Source organism: Poecilia reticulata, linkage group LG4, assembly GCF_000633615.1.
Source record: "Poecilia reticulata strain Guanapo linkage group LG4, Guppy_female_1.0+MT, whole genome shotgun sequence".
NCBI classification, from domain to species: domain Eukaryota; kingdom Metazoa; phylum Chordata; class Actinopteri; order Cyprinodontiformes; family Poeciliidae; genus Poecilia; species Poecilia reticulata.
The window spans coordinates 17,504,524-17,525,067 of record NC_024334.1 but is presented as its reverse complement, the minus strand read 5'-3'; the positions used below and the strand labels follow the sequence as shown (position 1 = coordinate 17,525,067).

Here is a 20,544-nt window from a genome sequence, read left to right as displayed (position 1 = left end):
CTTATAATAGTAATAAAGGTGAATTTGTATTTTAGCGCTGAGTCGTTGCAGAACCACTGGAGTTACAGGTGCAAGTCTTTTGCGGTATCTCTCTCTTTTTCCATTTTTTTGAAGTGGCAGTATTATATATTTTCCAGGTATCTTGTCATTTTATATTCACAACTCTGTAACTCTGTTTACCTTCAGTTATTAAAATGCTGTACATATCAAACATGACTTAAAAGAAATTTGACCACGTAATTTTAAAGCATTTTGAAATTGGACCTGTGTCTCTTTAAGAAGCTCCTGCTCTTTTTGAAACTCCGCCCTCAGGAAGTCATCACAACGTGGCTCCTCTATTAACCCTTTAACAATGTTTTTACCAGTGTTGAACTGAGAAGTAGCTCCTATAATGAGCTCAGTTAATGCTCAGTTCCACCTGCTGTTTGCTAATTGTTGCTGGCTAGTCTGAAGGAGCTGAGTGGGGGAACCGCATGTGAGGCAGAAGTTTGGCTCTTTGACTGCAGCTTTGTGAAAAAGGCGGTGCTAGGTGAGCCCAAACGCTTCTGCTCCCAAAATGGCTACCAGGGAAGATTAAAGGATTTCTCAAACATGCATGAAAGAATAAAGCAACACTCTAGGTGTGTTTTTGATGAGTGAGTAACATAACATGATGTGAAGCTCAAAGAAGTCGATTTCACATCATACTATCCCTTTAATTTTTCCTTTTTTTTGCATTTTGTGCAGTACATTTAAAAGCCCATACATTTGATTTTATTACTATTATTATTATTATTATTATTATTGGTAGCAGTAGTATAGAAAATCCCACAAACTTATATATACAAATGGGCTTTTACGCTTTTTTTTCTTTTTTTTTTTTAGATAAAAATGTTCCCAATCGAAGCGATTTACACTTGCTTTATCCCCCCCCTTTTTATTTCAGTCGTACAAGCTGTTCTGCTCTAATGCATCTGGTCCCCTAACATCAACTGATGACGGAAACTTTGGGAAGAAAAAAACTTTATTACACATTTGACAGGAACAATTCAGTTTTTTCCAGTCTTCCTGTTGGCTGTGTAAACTAAATTATACCGCGTGGCAAAAAGGAGAAAAAAAAAAAAAAAGGCTGGGTCGAGGAGGGGCCACCGGGTCAGATTTCCACAAGAGTGCGACCCCTAACCCACTCACAACCATCCCATTATCCTAAACTGTGCGCAGTCGCTGATCTGTAAGCAAACCGTCAGCTCGCGACCTTTGCCTGTGACCCATCCATGTGTCTTGCAGATCCGTGCTCTGGCTACGGAAAGTCCAAGCCCTCCCTCCCTACTCTCCGAGCATCCTTCCAAACAGGCAGGGGGGGGGAAAAAAGAGAAAAGAAGAAGCCAAACACGCAAAAGTTTTCCTGTCGCCAAAGCAGGAGTCGACATGGATAAAAAGGAGAGGTTTTCGTGATCGAAGCACACAACTTGGGTTAACTTTTTTTTTTGTCCTTCGCTAAAAGAATGATAACATAGTCTCCGGTTTTTGGTGGTGTTTTTGTGTGTGAAGACGCGAAAACGGTAACAGTGGAAAAGTTTGAGGCAGCGTCAGACTATGGCGCGAGACGGCGAGGACACCGGGATGGCCAAGGCTTCAAAAGCCAAAAGGCAACGAAAGAAAAAGTCAAAGGAGAACAAACCCAGGATTGTTCACGCCAACATCCATTATGACAACGCCAAGAGAGAGGAAAACCCCAACAGACACTATGCTAGCAACAAAATCAAGACCACCAAGTACACCGTGCTGTCATTCCTGCCCAAGAACCTCTTCGAGCAGTTCCATCGTTTTGCTAATGTTTACTTCGTCTTTATCGCTTTGCTCAATTTTGTCCCGGTTGTCAACGCCTTCCAACCCGAACTTAGTCTGGCTCCGGTGGTTTTCATCCTGTCTGTCACTGCCATTAAGGACCTGTGGGAGGACTACAGGAGACACAGGTCGGATAAAGAAATCAATCACATGGACTGCCTGGTCTACAGCAGGTAAGTCCGGCCTGGAGTCCAGCTGGCAGCCAGCAGCAGCGGTATCCAGCTGGCTCCTTAACCTGGACACTTGCTTCATTTCCCCCCCTCTTTATTTCAGTCGTACAAGCTGTTCTGCTCTAATGCATCTGGTCCCCTAACATCAACTGATGACGGAAACTTTGGGAAGAAAAACAACAAAACAAAACGACAGTCTTTAAGATGCTTGCTAACTAGTCATGCCCATTCAGCTTTTTTTCCCCCTGCTTCCTCACTGTAAAAACACCAAATCCTACAAAGTAACTTTAGTCTCGTTTCTAGCGGAAATATCTTAATACTATTGAATTAAGGCAAAACTAACCTACGAGTATCTTTTCAGTAAGATCGAAGAGCTTGTTTTAAGTAAATAAATCCTTAATATTGATGAAACGGTACTAGTTCCATTGGCAGATAAATTTACTTAAGACAATGAAACAATCTGCCAGTGGAACTAGTATTTCATCAATATCAATAACTTATTTGCTTTAAACAAGCTTCTATGTATTGCTGATAAGTTACTTTTAAGTTAGTTGTGTCTTCATTCAAGTGTACTAAGGTATTTGCACTAGAAACTAGGCAAAAATACTTGATTGTGTGTTTACTACCAAAGCGGTCTTGTGTACTTCAGTAGGATTGTAAGTGATTTACCAAATTAAAGTAGAACATAGTGGTGAAGAGGAAGGAAAATGGTAGATGGAGTAAACACAAGCTCAGTCAGATTTAAAACTTGTGAACATCAGATTTCAAGTTCCATCCATCAATTTTCTTTACGCCCTTGTCCCTTAGTGGGGTTGGGAGGGTTGCTGGTGCCCATCTCCAGCTAATGTTCCGGGCAAGAGGCGGGGTCACCCTGGACAGCTCGCCAGTCTGTTGCAGGGCAACACAGAGACGCACGCACACACACACACACACACACACACACACACACACACACACACACACACCTAGGGACAATTTGGAGATGCCAATTAACCTGACAGTCATGTTTTTGGACTGTGGGAGGAAACCGGAGTACCCGGAGAAAACCCACGCATGCACAGGGAGAACATGCAAACTCCATGCAGAAAGACCGGGGCCGGGAATCGAACCCAGAACCTTCTTGCTGCAAGGCAACAGCTTTACCAACAGTGCCACTGTGCAGCCCCAATTGTAAAATTGTCTCTTTTTTTGCTAGTGAATATATTCTTGTAATTAGAAATTCTGGCCCTGATACGCCAATCTCACAGAAGGGATGATGGAAATAAAAGCCACTTTTTTTTTTTTTTTAAGAAATTTGGACATGGCATAAAAACAATCTGAGATTGTATTTTGACGCCCAGCTCTGGTGTGTGCCATGTCGGTTTTGGATGATTGATCTCTGTATGTTCAGAGTTTATCCCTGACCTGTCTGATGCTGTTTGCTCAATTATTTTCTATAACAAATCTCCAAAGCCTTCAAAGAAAAGCCAAATTTACTCTGAGATTAAATTACAAACTGGTTAGGTGATCAGTCTAGGTTTGAGATTTCTATCTGTTTTAAAAAATGTTGAAAATCACATATTATGCTCATTCTACCTAACAAGTTTGCACCATCTTGTGCTGGTCTATCCATCACATAATATTTTTATCAAATACATTGATGTTTGTGGGTTTTAATGTAATCAGCTGGGGGAAAAAAGAAAAAAATCAGTACTTTCCATAGCATGGTATAACGCAGGCTGGCCTTCATGCACGTCACCTGAATCGTCACTTCCAGATCCGACTCTTCCGGCCTCAGGGCGAAAGCTCAGACATAATAAAGTCCTCCCCAGATGTCCATCAAAGAGATATAAAAGATTGTTTCTGCTGATGCTGCAGCATTTGCTTTTGGTTCCGACTCTATTAAGTATGAATAGCTTTCCAACCTGACGGCCCGTTTCTGACCAGTTTCCTGACTATGTGTGCCCAGACTGTACTTCCCTAATGAAAAGCAGCACTGTCGTCCTCCCCCTACAGTGCATAATTCACAGCCATCAAAAAGCCTCAGTGCTTGGCGGCTCCAAAGTGTTCACACACAGACTTGACCCACGTCGTTGTCAAGTTTGGAAATAATTGGATTGTCTTTTGTGGTGGCAGCGGTGTTATGCTAAACACCCCGACCTATGGAGTTGCTTACCCGACTGAACTCATACAGTACCCTGCACACCTCTGCTCATGCATAAACATGACCGACTACCAATCAGCGTTCATATGTTGGATATTGTGTAATGCAGCTAAATTCCTGTTAATTAGAGGGTTAATCTAATGCAGTTGGACATAATTTTTTTTAAGGAATCTGAATATTAGCTTTAAAGTTTTGAACCGTATTGTTTTGTGGCTGCTTAATATGTCGGCGATGGCTCAATCGGCCGGTGACCATAATGGGCTGTGACTGAAAAACATGGATGGTCCCTGTTCACTACAAGCTTCAACAATGAAAATATCCATGGTTCAGTGTGTGTAAACGAAATCAGAAGAGGAATATTCTTTTTCTGCTGGGTTTAAAAACTCTAGCTCTAAGAAGGAGCCAAACATTTACAGACCAACTAAGGAGAGTTTTAATATTTTGATACATAAAAAGTTGAAACCAGAAGTTTTACATACACCGATTGAAAAGACGCATTTTTTTACTTTCTTTTTTTCCCTCCGCTGTCTGTAGTTAAATTAGACCAAACTTCTCATATTTTCTGTCTGTTAGGATAACCAAAATTATTTGTATTTACTAAATGCCTAAAGATTGGCACATTTTCCAAAGATTTCTTCTTGTAACTTTCTTCAAATTCAGAACTTTACATACATTTGGTCAGTATCAGGGATAATTGTCCTTTATATCACTTTGAAACCCAATTGGTCAAACCTTTTGGGTTTCCTTCCAGAAGCTTCTCCCAATGGATTTCTGGAGTTCTGGTCCATTCCTCCTGACAGAGCTGGTGGAACTGAGTCGGGTTTATAGCCCATCTCACTTTTGGATCTGTCCTCAACTTCTCCATAGTAATCTACCGAAAAGTTAAGACATTGACTTTGTTGTCGTTATAAGTGACTTTATAACCCGTGGCTGGATGCTGAGGATCATCGTCCCTTTGGAATAATTTGAGCAACGTGTTTAATTTCTGGCTTTCCACCTTCTTGTTTTTCCTCATGAGCATTATGTTTGTATTTTATGAAGTGCACCAGTTCCTCCTGCTGCAAAATAATGGAGGTGGCTCCATCACAAAGCGATGCTGCCACCACCATACTTCACAGTTAGGATGGTACAAGCATCCTAACTGTTTGGAGGTTTTTCCTCCAAATGTAATGATGGTCATTATGACCAAGCAATTCCACTTTAGTTTCTTCAGACCACAGGACATGTCTCCAAAAATGAAAGTCTTTGTCCCGGTGTGCATTTGCAAACTGCAGTCTGGCCTTTTATGTTTCTTTTGGAGTGGCTACTTCTTCCTCACGGAGCGACCTTTCAGCCCACGTCAGTCCACAGTTTCAACGTGGATAATCACACTCTCACCAGCTTCAGCCGGTATCTACACCAGGTCTAGTTTTTGGGTAAATCTGCATTTTGGACCACAATTCATTCACCTCTGGGACAAAGAACCCGTCTAATTTCTGAGCGGTATAATCGTTGAACATTCCCATCAGGTCTATACGTGCATATAATTGTTCGAACAGAAGAACGCCGGGCCTTCAAGCATCACTAAATTGTTCCCAAGGATGAACCGGGCGTGTGAAGGAAATTAAACTCCATATCTATTCAAATTTTGCAGTGTTATAAAAATAGCTTGTTGTCATTTTTTGGCAGGTAAACATGATCTATAAGACATGGAGAAAATTTAATCAAATGAAAAACATCCAGTACTTAAAAACTTTTTGAAGACCTTAACGTCGAAGGCCAATCACAGGAACAACAAATCCCAACCTCCCAGTTTGGGCAAATCAGCAGTTGCAGCTTGCTTTCTTAGAAGTAGCACAAAGCCTGTGTGAAGTCGCACACACCTGAGTGTATGCTGTTCCGGCAGAGAGGCCAAACTCTACGTGGAGAAGTACTGGAAAGAGTTGCGAGTCGGGGACTTTATCCGGCTGCGATGTAATGAGATTCTCCCCGCCGACATCCTGCTGCTGACCTCCAGCGACCCGGATCACCTGTGCCACATCGAGACCGCCACGCTGGACGGAGAGACCAACCTGAAGCAGAGGCACGTCGTCCGCAGCTTCTTTGACCTGGTGAGACCGAAACGAATGTTGTTCTCAACCTCGTTTCATCATGTGCTTGGTGCTGTGTTTTGCTGTGTCGTATGATGATTCATTTTGTTTTCCAGTTTAATTTCAGGTTTTATAACAAACAAAAAATTTATCACAAATTGCAGGGAGAAGCAATCACTGCTCACTCCTGTCAGTGAGCAGTGGCCTAAAGTGTAATAGAAATGCTTCTGAAAATCTTTACAATGTACAAAAGGCGGTTGTGATGGAAACTCAGGTGAAGAATCTCAGTTATGGCTAAAAAAATAAAAGGGTTTTCTCTGGTTGACATTCCTGAGATTCTTTTCAAAACCCACCTGACAAATAAAAAGGAGATAATTTTCAGCTTTTAAGAACAATCAGAATTTAAAAAAGGGCAAAAATATTAACCAAATAAATACAGGTTAAGGCAAATAATAAAGTGTATGACTTTATCAAATGTTTTCTTTATATTGGGTATCCTTCCATAAGTTTCACACAAGTGTGGAGGCAGAATTAACCAACTCCTTCGAACTCAACTGCAAGAACAAAATCAGACAAAAGTCCGATTTTTATACTCTGATGTGAAGCCAATTTACCTATTATATGAATATAATGCATAAATTACACCTTTCTCCTGAGAATAGTTGGCTTTTTCACATACATCTTTTTAACTCTGTCTATACATTTCAATGGGCTTTGTAATGGCCGTTCCAAAAAACTTGTTTACCTTAACTAATTTGTCTGCTTAGGTTTGGAAAACCCATTTGTGTCCAACCTTCAACTTTCTGGCTGAAGTCTTGAGATGTTGCATCAATATTTCCATATAATGTTATTTTCTTATGATATTTTGTAATTTTTTCCCCCTGCAAAATGATATGCTCTCTGTCTTGGGTCATCTGACAGTAGAAGTTTGAATAGAGCAAATATTACACACATCTTAGCATCCATGACCAAAGTGAAGTGGGGGCTCCATATGTTTTCTCACTGGGTGTTTTTGTCTTCACAGGACTGTGATTTTGACCCATTAAAGTTCAGCAGCACAATTGAATGTGAAAAGCCCAACAATGACCTGAACCGATTTCGAGGCTACATGTGAGTGTTACTTCTTTTTTTTTAAAAATCTTAATCATTTTTAGAACTTTTGATTTTCAATTGCTCTTGTACCTCACTGCGGTTCTATTCATTTCTATGTCCAAGTGAAGCAATTCGCAGAAAATAATCAACTGAGACCCAAGAAAAAAGTACTGATAACACCTCCAGTTTTTTTCAAGATCTTTTATTATTATTCGTCTTGGAGGTGGTGGAAGATGTAATTTCTCTTCGAGGAAGAAGGTTAGAGACCTAACAAACTGGCACCAAACCCAGGGATTTAAAATGTTACCTTAATATTCTTTCTGTTTCTCACCAGTATTGTTACTCCAAAGCACGTGGGTGTGTGGCAGAACTGTACTTAAAATAACAGTCCCAGGATGTTTATGTTAGCAATCCAAGCAACTGTGTATGGAAGTAACTGAAAACCCCACATTTTAACACAATCGAGTGTTTTACTTGTGACGACAGACCAGCACTAAAGGAATGTAACCTTCAACATTTTGAGCACTCAGAGTCCCTCAGGGGGGTTTCTCCTCTTATCTCCTTCAATATTAATTATTTTGTACTACAGTTTTTGCAACAGAAGAACAACTTTTATAAGCTGAGGAACATTCAAAAGTTGTTCTGCTTTTGAACAACTACTTACTTTCACATATCTCAGATGAAGGCTTTGCGATATTAATTTATTCAACTTGTTGCGGATTGTGCCACCTGCGATGTCTAAACTGATGATTTTTACATCATGTTACAATTTTATCCCCTCACCAAAAACATACCTGGAGTGTTGGATGTTTAAGAAATCCTTTAATCTCTATTGCAACCATTCAGCTGTGCAAAATGCCCGGGTGGTCTTAGAGCCGCCTTTGAGGACAAAGCGCCTCCGGATAGTTGTAGTTTAGCTTCCTAGCTTCCACCTCACAAAACACCCGTCCCCTGCAATGCCTCCACTCGGCTCCTTCAGACTAGGCAGCAGCAATTAGTAAACATCTGCTGAGCTCATGATGCAAGCTATTTGTCAGTGCAACGCTGGTAAAATATTGTTAAAGAGTTAATAGAGGAGCCATGTTGTGATCACGTCCTGAAGGTGGAGATTCAAAAAGAGTGGCAGTTTTTAAAGAGACAGGGACTCAATTTTATTAAAGGACATAAGAGGAGAAACCCCCCTGAGGGACTCTGAGTGCTCAAATATATATCACCTTCCATTTCATCTGTTTTCAGTGTTTCTCTGGCTTGTCATTTTAGGGGATTTCTATAAATTTCTTAAATTATGAGTTATGGCTTCTTTTTGCAGATGTGTTAACCAGTCTTCTGTACTGTTTTTTTTTTTTTGTTTGTTTTTTTCCATATGTACAACCTTGTTGGCGGTCCCACTCTGCTGTTAAATTTGCTGCATCATTATCCATACAGTGCATGGTCACAGTGTTTTCATCTGAAAGAATGACTTATCTGCTTCAAAAAAACACTCAAAGGCACATTGTGATTTATTTGTGTCATGCATTCAATTTTATTTAATTTTTTTCTGGAACAAAGTTCTAACATTTTTTTTCAGTGCCTGAATGCCAAGTCTTTGACTTGTTTGCTTTTATTAAATTGTTACATTTTCTCTGTAAATAGTCTTAGATGATGGTTTGTAGACCAGTCAAGAGTTTCAAAGTTAAACTTGGGTTGTGCTCAAAACGGAAACAGAATATCTAAGCAAAGAATATAGTCAGCCTTGTTTGGATGGGAGTTATGTGCAAACCTTGAGGTTTGTGCAAATTGCACAAACCTCAAGGTATGTAACAAAAAATACATTCCTTGATTATGAGCAGCTGTGTGTCCTCAAGCTTCTTGAAGGGTCAAGTTCAAGTTCTGTATCCAGTTTTCAGTATTTGTACTGGAAATGATTAGGGTTGTTCTCCTAAGGTTTGCTTGCTACAATAAAAGTAAATTGAGCTTTTTCACTTTTCTTTGCTTAGTTCATGACTGGTTTGGATGTCCAGCTGTAATTCAGTCAGTATAGATCATTTACTAAATGATGCTGTTCCCAGGGAAAGCACTTGTCCTTTCCCAGTTTCCAAACATATTTCTGCCTGTTTCATTATTACACTCCGCCTCTGACGTTCTCTCACTTCCTGTGTACGTTTTTATGCGAGAACGACTTATCCGGGGTCAAACCAGTGGCTCTTTTGTGATTCCAATCTGTTGAGTACAGCAATGATCCCGAATGCAATGATCTTAAAACTGTAATATCCCAAGAGCTGGTGATTGAAAGTTGACCGATAACTGTGATCAAACTTTCATCAACCACCTAGATGTTAGTTGCCCCTCCACATGTTTACATGTTTGCTGTAAAAACAAAAGTTGTTGACGGGTCCCCTCCCTCAAAAGAGCCCGTTGGCTCTGATTGGTCTACTTTAGTTCAACCCCATCAGGTCAGGTCAGTTCTGTTGAAATCCAAACATGAAATGATGAGTCTTTGTTCCCTTTCTTAGGTGAGAGGTGCACATTTGTTGTGAAACCAGCACTTTTTTTTTTCTTTTGAATGACAATTTTGTTTTTTGAAACTTTGTAATTCATCTTTTGTCGCTTCTGTTGTTTATTGATCTTTCAGAATGTGCATTTTTACCGTCACATTACATTAATGGACTCAAAACAACAATACTATGGTATCTGGGACAATTTATCATCCAGTAAAGTTTTGTCAGTGTAACAGGCCTGCCTGGATCCCTGCCACTTCTCATGATGTCACCACATTAACACACTGGATTTGCCGAGCTCCCTATAAAGGATCCAGTGCGACTTGTCTTCAAACTATGACACGTATTCTTTGCTTAGAAGCACACCAGATGCTGCAGGTATTCAGTTGCCAGGCTACAGTGGAGCTCAAGGCTCACCGGTGCTTTATTACATTATGGTCAGTGACACCCGGTCTAATCTGGCTTCCCTTTCAGGGAGAGAGAGCGAGCTCAGAGGGGGTTATCTCCTTTTCTAGCAGTGCTAGCTGTGAACTCCATTAAGCTGTGTGTGTGAGCTGACTGCTTAGGGATCGGGGAAACTCGTGTTAATCTATAGACCAGTGGTGATGTGTCGGTCGGCTTGGTGTCAGAGGTCAGAGCATGACCTCTGTTGTTGGTAAGCATTCTGATAGTAGCATCACAGTGTCAGTAATGTTTCAAATTTATAAGAGCTACAGGAAACTTTATGAAACATTTGTTAAAAAATTGATTCAGCTTTTTTCACTTTTAATAAGGTAAACATGCAAAGCTTTTTTATATATATCAGCTATGGATCTACAATGATTTAGACATTCTTTTCTATTAAAATATCTTACAACAATATTTAAAATATTTCATTCTTTATTTTGGCAAGTAAAAAAAAAATCACTATATAATTTTGAATTTTTTGTTAGACTTGGCTGAATTTACTTATTAATGGAATTCTGGATGTGTTATATGTAGTGGTGTCAGTTAAAGGTTGATGAATACAAATGCAGACAACACTCAGATATTTAATATGTTGTTTTTGGCTAGTGCCGCACAGTGGCGCAGGTGGTAGAGCTGTTACCTTGCAACAAGAAGGTTCTGGGTTCGAGTTTGCATGTTTTCCCTGTGGATGCGTGGGTTTTCTCCGGGTCCTCCGGTTTCCTCCCACAGCCCAAAAAACATGACTGTCAGGTTAATTGGTCTGTCTAAATTGCCCCTAGGTGTGAGTGTGTGTGTGCATGATTGTTTGTCCTGTGTGTCTCTGTGTTGCCCTGCGACAGACTGGCGACCTGTCCAGGGTGACCCCGCCTCTCGCCCGGAACGTTAGCTGGAGATGGGCACCAGCAACCCTCCCGACCCCCCGATGGATGGATGTTTTTGGCTATGAGAAAATCGGTTAAATACCTGGAATTTTGTGATTGAAATGGGACATGAAGAAGTTAAAGTGGTGTGGATACTTCTGTGAGGCTTTGCCTTCATTCAGGCTTAAAACAGAGAAGCTGTAGGTGACAATTGAGGGAAAGCAGCAAGACGTGAAAAGCCTCATTGAGTCCAAGCTTGAGAGGTTTTATTTAGGATCAGTGGGAATTTTGGCTTAAATCGGCGCCTACTGTAATGGTTCACAGCACCTTGGCAGAACAAATGTATGTAGTCTTTTATCAGGGTTCTTGCAAGGTCTTAAAAAAAAAAGTCTAAAATTTGAAAATCAACATTTAAAGCCTTAAAATCTTAAATGCCCAGATTTTCATCTACAGTCTGAAATGAAATTTCATCAAGGCTTAATATTTAATTTTGAGCATTCGTGATCAGAAGTTATGTGTCGCGCTGATCTTAAAAAGTCTTTACAATGTTTTAAATTGTGGTTGGTGAAACTTACAAGAACCCCTGTTTAATTATTCAGGAAGGAATCAAATCTATAATTACTTTTCATCTGAACAATTATGATTTTTTTTCTTTCGTCCGAGTCATTTCTTAAAATGAATTTTCCAGAATCCACCCAAACGGCAAAAGAGAAGCACTTCACAAAGAGAACCTCCTCCTGCGAGGCTGCACCGTCCGCAACACGGAGGAAGCCATGGGCATCGTCATCTATGCAGGTCAGTCTGACCCAGCGCCGCCTCGTCGCGCTCCCCTTAAGACCTGCGACCAACACGCCTCGCTTTTGTCTGTGCAGGTCACGAGACCAAGGCCATGCTCAACAACAAAGGGCCGCGTTACAAACGCAGCAAGCTGGAGAGACAGATGAATGTGGACGTGTTCTGGTGTGTCGTCATCCTGCTGGTGATCTGCCTATTTGTTGTTGTTGGTATGAAGAACTTTGTTTCATATGCACAAGTTGAAACATTTTGCCCCGTTAGAGGCCAGTTTTGTTATATTAAAATGTTTTTAGCTCAGCAAACAAATGTTTATAAATGAAAAACAAAACCTGAGGAAAGGTAAAAAGTAGACTTCAAATGATGATTTAGTTGTTAAAAAGAAAGTCAATGCTTTTCATTTTTGATAACTTTCAACCACACACTCATTTTTTTAAAATTGTAATGAAAAAAATTTGCTTCGACTTATTGTTCCTGTCACCTTGTTTGCACTTAAAGTCACAAACTGCTGGCTGGACATTGTGTGTCAGCATTGTCCAGTAAGGAGCAAAATTAATACTTCCATTAAAGCTGCAATATGTAACTTTTATGAAAGATTTTTTTTTACATTTTTTTTTTTTTTACAGAATTGTCACTATGGTGTGATGGTATGCTATGGGTTAGGTAATCTGTGAAAAGATGGAGCTCCTCTACCTCCTCCCAGAGCCATTACTGCCATCTCACCAAAAACAACCAATCAGAACCAGGAGGAGGGCCTTGGCGCTGTCAATCAATCTCATGTACTCACTGCTCAACATGCTAGTGGTGGAGAAGCAACTTACTGTTAAAGGAAAACTGTTCATCCCCAGTCACCTATGGCTATGCTAACTAGCCTCAGCATTCACTGCAAGCTCTGCTATTATGAAGAAGCTGCAGCTAGCAGAGAGGAAGGGAGACGGGGGTATTGACAGCACTAACACCCGCCTCCTGGTTCTGATTGGTTGTTTCTAGTTAGCGCTGGGAGAAATCAGAGGAGCTCTTTTTTTTCCTCAGAGTTTCCCAGTATACATATACGTCACACTGCAGCTTTAATTACAGGAAGTCTTTCAGGTCCTGACACTTCCAACAAGTTCCAGACCATCACACTACCACCACCATGTTGAACTGTGAGACAACAGTTTGTAGAAATTAATTTCTTAATGTTGTTAAATAACAACATTATTATCAGACTGTTGTAACTCATGATGATAAAAAGCTTTGAGTCAACAATATAGGATTTTAAAAAAGATTAATTAAAACCTTTATTATGTGATTTATGTGATTGGTTTCTATTTTGTGAGGGCTTTTTTATTCTTACCATATGTTTATTTATATACACGTTTATTCATATATAAGTGAAATTGGAATCCATACGAACTTGGCCTATTTAAGCGTACCTTGTATTTGTACTGTTATTGAGAACATAACCAATAAATTAATGGTTCCTATGAGGAATTCAAAGAAAAAAAAAATCATTAAAAAAAGGAATACATTTTTTTTTTTTATGTTATTTTTATGTTCGCCGTCTTTCTGCTGACCTTTGCTGTTGCTGTTCCAGGTCACGGGCTGTGGATGTTTCAGTACGGAGATAAGAGACCCGTGTTTGACGTTCTTAGTCCAGAAGGAACAGACTTATCACTTGTGATGTCAGTCATTTATCTCTTCCTCACCATGATCATCATCTTTCAGGTACAAAACTGGGAGAGGTGTGGGGGTGGGGGCACAAAAAACCAAGTGAAACCCAGATAACACGTGCAGGGACAAACCGTATCAGTATTTCTAAAAGATTCTCTTCCACTGTATGCAGGCAGCTCTGTAAATCAAATTGTTAGCTGAAATTATTGCAACCTCTGAGCATATGACCTCTAAATCTTTATCTCCACTTAGAAAAAAAAACAAACCCTCAGCATGCAGTGAGGATGTATGCTCTTCATGCCTCACACAGCCTCTCTGCTGTGCAGGATCAAGTTGGGGAGGGAAAAGCTATCACGGAGATCTATTGATCTGTTTGCTTGTGACCTGGATCATCGGTGAACGTGTCACGCCGCTCCGTGTCATTAGCAGCGGATCGGTTTTGATCTGCAGGGTTTCTGTAGAAAACGGTGGATGAATGTTGGCGTGGTCGGTGATGTGTTTTAGCTGTGTAAACAGTGGCTGCATTTGCCATGCGGGGGAAGAGCGGCAGGGTGAAAGCGTGCAAACTTAACTGCCTTCCCAGATGTTATGACTCAGTCTTCTCAGCAAAAGTGTTAATGGAAATGTCCCATCATGGCTCACGCCAACCTTTCTCTGAAACAATCAAGCAAATGCAGAGCACACTTTTTAAACAGTCTTCCTCCCAGACCATGTGGTACTCTTCTGTTTGTGTATAAAACTGCACAAAGCTTTTTTTATGTTTTTAAACTTTCTTTTTTTTTTTTAAGAAGAATTGATGAAACTCAACCAATTTAAAAGTCTGATATCAACTTTATGTGAGTCCATGAAGCATTTTTGAAATATTTTCTTCAGTGGCTTAAAAAAAAATTATACCATCTTTTTTTCATTTATTCTCGGTTTCCTTTCTAAAAAAAACAAACAAAAACAAAACGATGTTACAAATGACAGAAAATATTTTTAAAATTCTCAGTTTTACTACAAAGTTTCAGGACCTGGCTACAAGAATTTTTATCTTATTATGACAATATAATCTTAATATTAGTATAAGATGCCACTGTACTAGATTAAACATCTTAATATTACAAGATAAAAGCTTTGATAAAATTAAGACCTGATGTGACCAACGACTCTTCAAAGTGGTCTCAATTGTTTGCACAATGATATTAATTTAATGCTGATATGTTAAAAGATTAAATATTTCTATTGAAGTATCATCTATAAAACTTAACAAGATGCTCAGCATTCTGCATTTTAATATTTTGTTTTTTCATGGTAAAGTTCCCATAAAGTACTACTTCATTCTCCTAGTATTACAAATTTATTTGTAATATTATTATTTTATTCTCCTAATTAAATAATTAAAATTGTAGCTTGGCCCTAATATTCCATTATAGAACTGACCTGAATTTAAAGTCCAAAAAAAAAAAAAAATCATAGTTCTTATGTGACGTCACACTTTCGTAAACCTTGCAGCTGACAATTGTCTTGGTAGGTATCTGTAGCTAGCTGTCATGACAGTTGCTATGGAGTTATGTCAACAGTAAACAATCTGCATTCTCTGTCTCATACAGGTCAAATCTGAAAGCAGTAAAAATGTTGTTTATGTCATTCTCTTGCACATTGGTCAAGTCTCGAAGCCACGGTTCATCTATGCTTTACTCTGCGCTTGCCTACCAAGATGGCGCTTCAGTGGCACGGATCACTTCCTGTTCAGATTTGTAGGAGCTGCGCATAGAAGCAGTAAAACTTTGCTTGTCAAACAAGATGGCGGCCCTTGGTGTTCTGACATCATTCTGAACTACAGAAACCCAAGGAGTGCATTAGTGGGGGAATACCAATGGCAAAAAGTCAAATGTTAAGCTCTGAGAAGTGGTTCAGACTGTCTGTCTCTGTAACTTTCCTTTCCTCTCCCAGGTGCTGATACCCGTCTCGCTCTTCGTGTCGATTGAAATTGTGAAGATCTGCCAAGTGTACTTAATCCATCAGGACTTGGATCTGTACGACGAGGAGACGGACTCCCAGCTGCAGTGCAGGGCGCTTAATATCACCGAGGATCTGGGCCAGATACAATACATCTTCTCCGACAAGACGGGCACGCTGACGGAAAACAAGATGGTGTTCCGGCGCTGCACTGTGGCCGGAGTGGAGTACTCGCACGACGCCAATGGTGAGTTCAACCGGCCGATGCGCAACGCTGGTTTCCCCTTTAAGGTCCTTCCTAACAGCTGGGTGTCTTGGCACGACGCAGCTAGAAGGATCGCCATGTATCAGGAAATCGATTCCGAGGAGGAGGAGTTCATGTCCCACGGAGGCACCCTGCCCAGACGGGACAGCGTCACCAGCCATCAGAGCGGACGCGTCGTGCTGCGCTCCCACAGCACCAAGTCCCACCGCAGGACGGGCAGCAGGGCCGAGGCCAAGCGGGCCAGCATCCTCTCCAAGCACACGGCCTTCAGCAGCCGTATGGTCAGCTCACCGCTCCGTCCAGCGCCGTCCTCGTCCGCTCCAGTCCCCCCTTATGCGTCCCTTCTCTGTCCTGTAGGAGAAGGATGTCACCCCCGACCCTCAGCTCCTGGACAGAGTCAATGAATCCAGCAGTCAGCTGGACTTCATGCGCTTCCACCGCCAGTCCATGTCCCACCTGCCCTCCGGCCTCTCTGATATCATCGATTTCTTCATCGCTCTCACAATCTGTAACACCGTGGTGGTGACCTCACCTAATCAGCCCAGGCAAAAGGTAAGGCGCGGCGGCTCCCACAGGCCTTCTGTTTGCTTTTTTGAATTTTTTTGTATGCGTCCTATAGTTCTCAACTTAAAAAAAGAATTATTTTTATCAGTGGCCCTAATCCTCTTCTGCACATTTCCTGTGGTGTATTAAATAAACACAGAATTGAAGATGAGTAACTTCACTGAATGAAGATAAAACATGTTTCAACCAAAAATACACTTGCCGTTTTTGTTAGTTTCATAAGTTTTTTTTTATTTGAAAAAAAACTGATTTGTAAATTTTTTCTTTTGCCTGATTTTATTTTGTATTGCTACCTATATGAATTACTATCATTTTTATCTTTAAAATAGCAAAATTTCCACCTAATTTTATGTTTTGATTTGATGATTGATAATTTGATCATTTACTCAGTACTTGAGTAAACATTTTACCAAAGACTTTTTACTTTAACTTGAGTCATTTCTGGCTACTGGCTATTATGGCTACTTTTTACGGTAACTGGAATAAAAATATGTCAAGTAGTTCTACTCTTACTTGAGTACAATGTTTAGGTATTCTTGTCAAGTGAATGTGCATAGCCTGTAATTTAGTTTTCTAAGTTCCAATTCAATGATTGGTTCAGAAAATCACTAATATTTGTGGCATTATAAGCAAGTTTTTCATCTTTTAGGTAGTCAAAGGAGTTTAAAAGTTCTCAGTCATCCTTCCCAAGCTTCCACTTTCACTAGTTGCGCTTTTCCTAAAACTTTCCAAAATAAAGCAAAAATGTCTGTGTGCACGTACCTTTCACTGCAATTCTTTGATGTTCTGTGTCCAAACACAACCGTGTATCCGAGTTTTGTTATGCTCCTGCGTGAGCCTGGGTGTGGTTGTCCTGTTCTGTGGTGATATCCTCCCCACCCATCACACAGCTTCTCCCCCTCCACCTCCCGTCTTGTCTCCCACCTCCCCACCCAGAGGGATGGAGCCGTTGCGATTAAACTGCACAAAATGACACATTATTCATGCGAGTTTGTCCTTCAAGGTTATCGCTTTAGATGAAGAAAAAAAATACAAGCCATGCACAAAACAAAATCAGCAGCTTTGATGCAGCCTCCCTCCAGCTTTCGTTTCCGCTTGTCTTTATTGTTGTGATTTGTTGTTCCCCGTGCCGGTGCGATTGTTGACATTTTATTAAGATGCCCTTGTAGCTAACCCAGCCCATTGAAGGATTTATACTTGTGTATTTGTGAGAGCTGTGAGTTCTGCAGTCGGACACCGCGGAGTGAGTCACCCTCCGTGTTGTCGTACAGCACCACCCCGGCATGAAGGACTGGGCAAAGGATTTTTGCCAGGAGAGGCATTTTCATCAGTGCAGGAGGGCGTAGTGATGGATTTATGCTAATTAAAAAGAAAGGAGGGTAAAAATTGCTCTGAAAAAGTCCTAAATTTAACCCACATATAAAATACCTTTAATCAATTTTCTAAAAGTTAAGTAAATTTCTCTATCACATTGGTGCCGTTTAATATAATTTAAGTAATACACTGATTGAGAATGCATCGATACTCGATTTGTTTGACTTAAGTACTTCCTGGACTGGGCCTGTCATGATAACTCAGAATTGTCCCAGACGTGATTGCAATAAACAATAATGTTTCGAGATAATTTTCAAGTTATAGAATGATAATGACGTGGAAATGCAAATACACCCTCTCAAAGATCAATAAATCTTTATTTCTAATGAGCATTTAACTCTGGAAGTGGAAGACATTTTAAAAATCCAAAACCCTAAACTTTTTCTTTTCTTGTAAGGAAGACAAAACAGAACTGTTTGGAAATATGTTCATTAAAGAAAAACATAGACCCTTTGCTGCTAATTTATTGAATAACTAGATATAAAAGTGCAACAACATACATTTTTGTTATGAATCTTATTTAGATTATTCAACCATCAGATTACTAATTTATCTTTCAGAAGCCCCTTGTCAATCATGAAACTTCTTTGCAAAACATACTTTAGAAATGTGAGCTGTGGACGTCAGTGCTGCTGCGACATGTTTTGCATTTTGGACTAGAATAGCTTTAGTGATGCCTTCTAGCACAACTTGAACACAACAATATTCTTTTCCAGTGTCACATCGGATCATTTCTAGGAACAAAAATTAACCCCCATGGGCCTAGAGAACCGACTTTTTCCATCAGTCGCTGTTTGTGAGTGTCGCTTGTACGTCAGAATTATAGACGTACAAGAAACATGTGAATACAAAGGTTTCTCCAGTGATTTTTGTATTTAAAAAAATAAAATATAATAATAATCTTAGCCCAACTTTTTATTTTGAAATGGGTTCTTTTATCTTTTGTAACTCTGAATTACTTTCAAAGTACCTCAGCGGTACTGAAAGTGAAGTTCTATTCTTGCAGTAACAACTTCCACACTTGAGGGGCGTTGTGGTTAACATGACCTTTTCCCAACAAGCAAACAAACCATTCTAAGTGCTGCACGGTTTGTTTACTTGCTGGAAAAAGACCCGATTTCTCAGTTTCCGACAATCCGAACTGGATAAACTGCTACACATGCACTCCCCCTGAGTGCCTAAACTGGTGAGTGACTTCAGTTTCAGCATTACATCTCTATTGATTTGTTGGGTTCTTTTACTTTATCGCAGGCCATTTGTTGTTGCCTTTTGTTTGATCTCCTGACAAACTGTGCAGCATAGTGTTCAAATTTAGGTGGTAAAATGCTGATACAGAACCAGCAATGCTACTCCAAGGGCAGCAGCTGTTTCCAGGCAGTATTTACTAGCAGTTGCGTACTTTCAGGCTGAGTGTACCAACCTGATGACCCAACCTGTTTTCCTTCAACAAGCCTTCCTCTGCTTAGACTCCTGTCTTTCCCAAAATTAGCTCAATGTTTGCTCTCCTCGCTGATCCTCATAGTTGGGTCACATGGGGGAAAACTGCTTACGATTGACTGCCAGGAAGTTCTCAGAGTTTTTTTCTGTGTGTGTGTGAGAATATAAAAGTCCAAAGTATTTGAGTGCTGTCAGAAACCAGCTGTTTGAGATCCTACAGTTTTGTTAAATGTTGCAGCTGCAGCTTGGTTTTATTTTAAAAACCTTGAAATATTCTCCCTTTTTATTTCACTTTTTTTTTGGTACATGTACTTGAAACGCTTTTGATGTGGCCAGGTTTTGGCTCAAACTGCGTATCAGTGAAGATCATCATGTTGCCTGTGTGAAAAGTTTTGGTTTAGTTCATCAACACCTAGCAAGTCCAGGTTATCATGACTTGGTTAGTACTTGTACGTTGCAGGGTTGAAGATTTATTGTAAGCAATGTAGTTACTATCTGCTTTAAATGAAAGGGAGTTGTTTTATTTTATGCTCTGAAATTTTGAAAACGCTATACTAGGTTGTTTTTTGGACTGTGTGTTGCAAAAATATTGATGTATAAACCTTTTGCCCTCTTTTGTCATGTTACATCCACAAATTTATTATAACATTTCCAGAGTTTCCCTCTGAAAACCTGCTGATAGAGGCGCTACAGCAGCCCACCATGATTTTGTTTAAAGAAATGTTAAAAGTTACAAAAATGCAAAGGTGCAAAAGTAGACATCATAATAATTTGGAAATAATGGTGTGAGGTCAACAGGCATGTGCAGGGACCGCACAATTAATGCACACCCCTTTGCTTAATCCATCTTTAAAGGTAAAAGTAATTTTATTTATATAGCACATTTTCAGCAACAAAGCAATATAAAGTGCTTTAGAGAAATTAAAAGGAAATACAACACTTTACTGTCACTGGTGTATTAAAAGTCCTATTTGAATTAAACCATGCTCAGCCTGGTGGGGAGGCAAGTAAAGCCTGGAGGCCCACCAGGCTTATGATTATGATTCACTGGGGGAAACTTGATTTCATTGAGATTTTATGTCATAAAGGTCATTCAAACAAATAAAATGACTGACTGGTCTGATCAGTGACTTTGATTGGGACATTTCTACAAATAAACCTGGTATGATCTAAACCGTCCCATTTGAGCTTTGCCTCTATGCTCAGCAGTGTTGTTCTGTCCTCTTAACTGTTTTTTGTCCAGGATTGTCTTCTACTTAATTGAGTTACTAAGCATTTGCCAGTGTTATTATTGCAGTAGCTATTTGGTGAAAAATCATACACATGTAATGATTCCTCTTTGCGCCAAATAATGTTCCTGAAAAAAGTACCCCTGTATATTCTAGATACAAAAACTGGACAGTGGAAACGTACAAGTTGAAGAGAAACATCAA

The 20,544-nt window shown here is 40.0% G+C and overlaps 1 protein-coding gene across 1 annotated transcript in view; it reads left to right on the top strand.

Moving 5' to 3' along the window:
• The first annotated feature begins 1,201 nt into the window (after nt 1–1,201).
• The window catches only part of atp10a (ATPase phospholipid transporting 10A), a 44,318-nt gene continuing 24,975 nt past the window's right edge, over nt 1,202–20,544 (top strand). Inside the window, exons 1-9 of the mRNA XM_008407639.2 lie at nt 1,202–2,000; nt 6,026–6,230; nt 7,234–7,319; nt 11,774–11,880; nt 11,958–12,089; nt 13,454–13,584; nt 15,466–15,718; nt 15,800–16,017; nt 16,094–16,288. Of these exons, the coding sequence (XP_008405861.1) occupies nt 1,576–2,000; nt 6,026–6,230; nt 7,234–7,319; nt 11,774–11,880; nt 11,958–12,089; nt 13,454–13,584; nt 15,466–15,718; nt 15,800–16,017; nt 16,094–16,288 (1,752 nt within the window). The 5' untranslated portion in view covers nt 1,202–1,575. The remainder of the gene's footprint in view (nt 2,001–6,025; nt 6,231–7,233; nt 7,320–11,773; nt 11,881–11,957; nt 12,090–13,453; nt 13,585–15,465; nt 15,719–15,799; nt 16,018–16,093; nt 16,289–20,544) is intronic.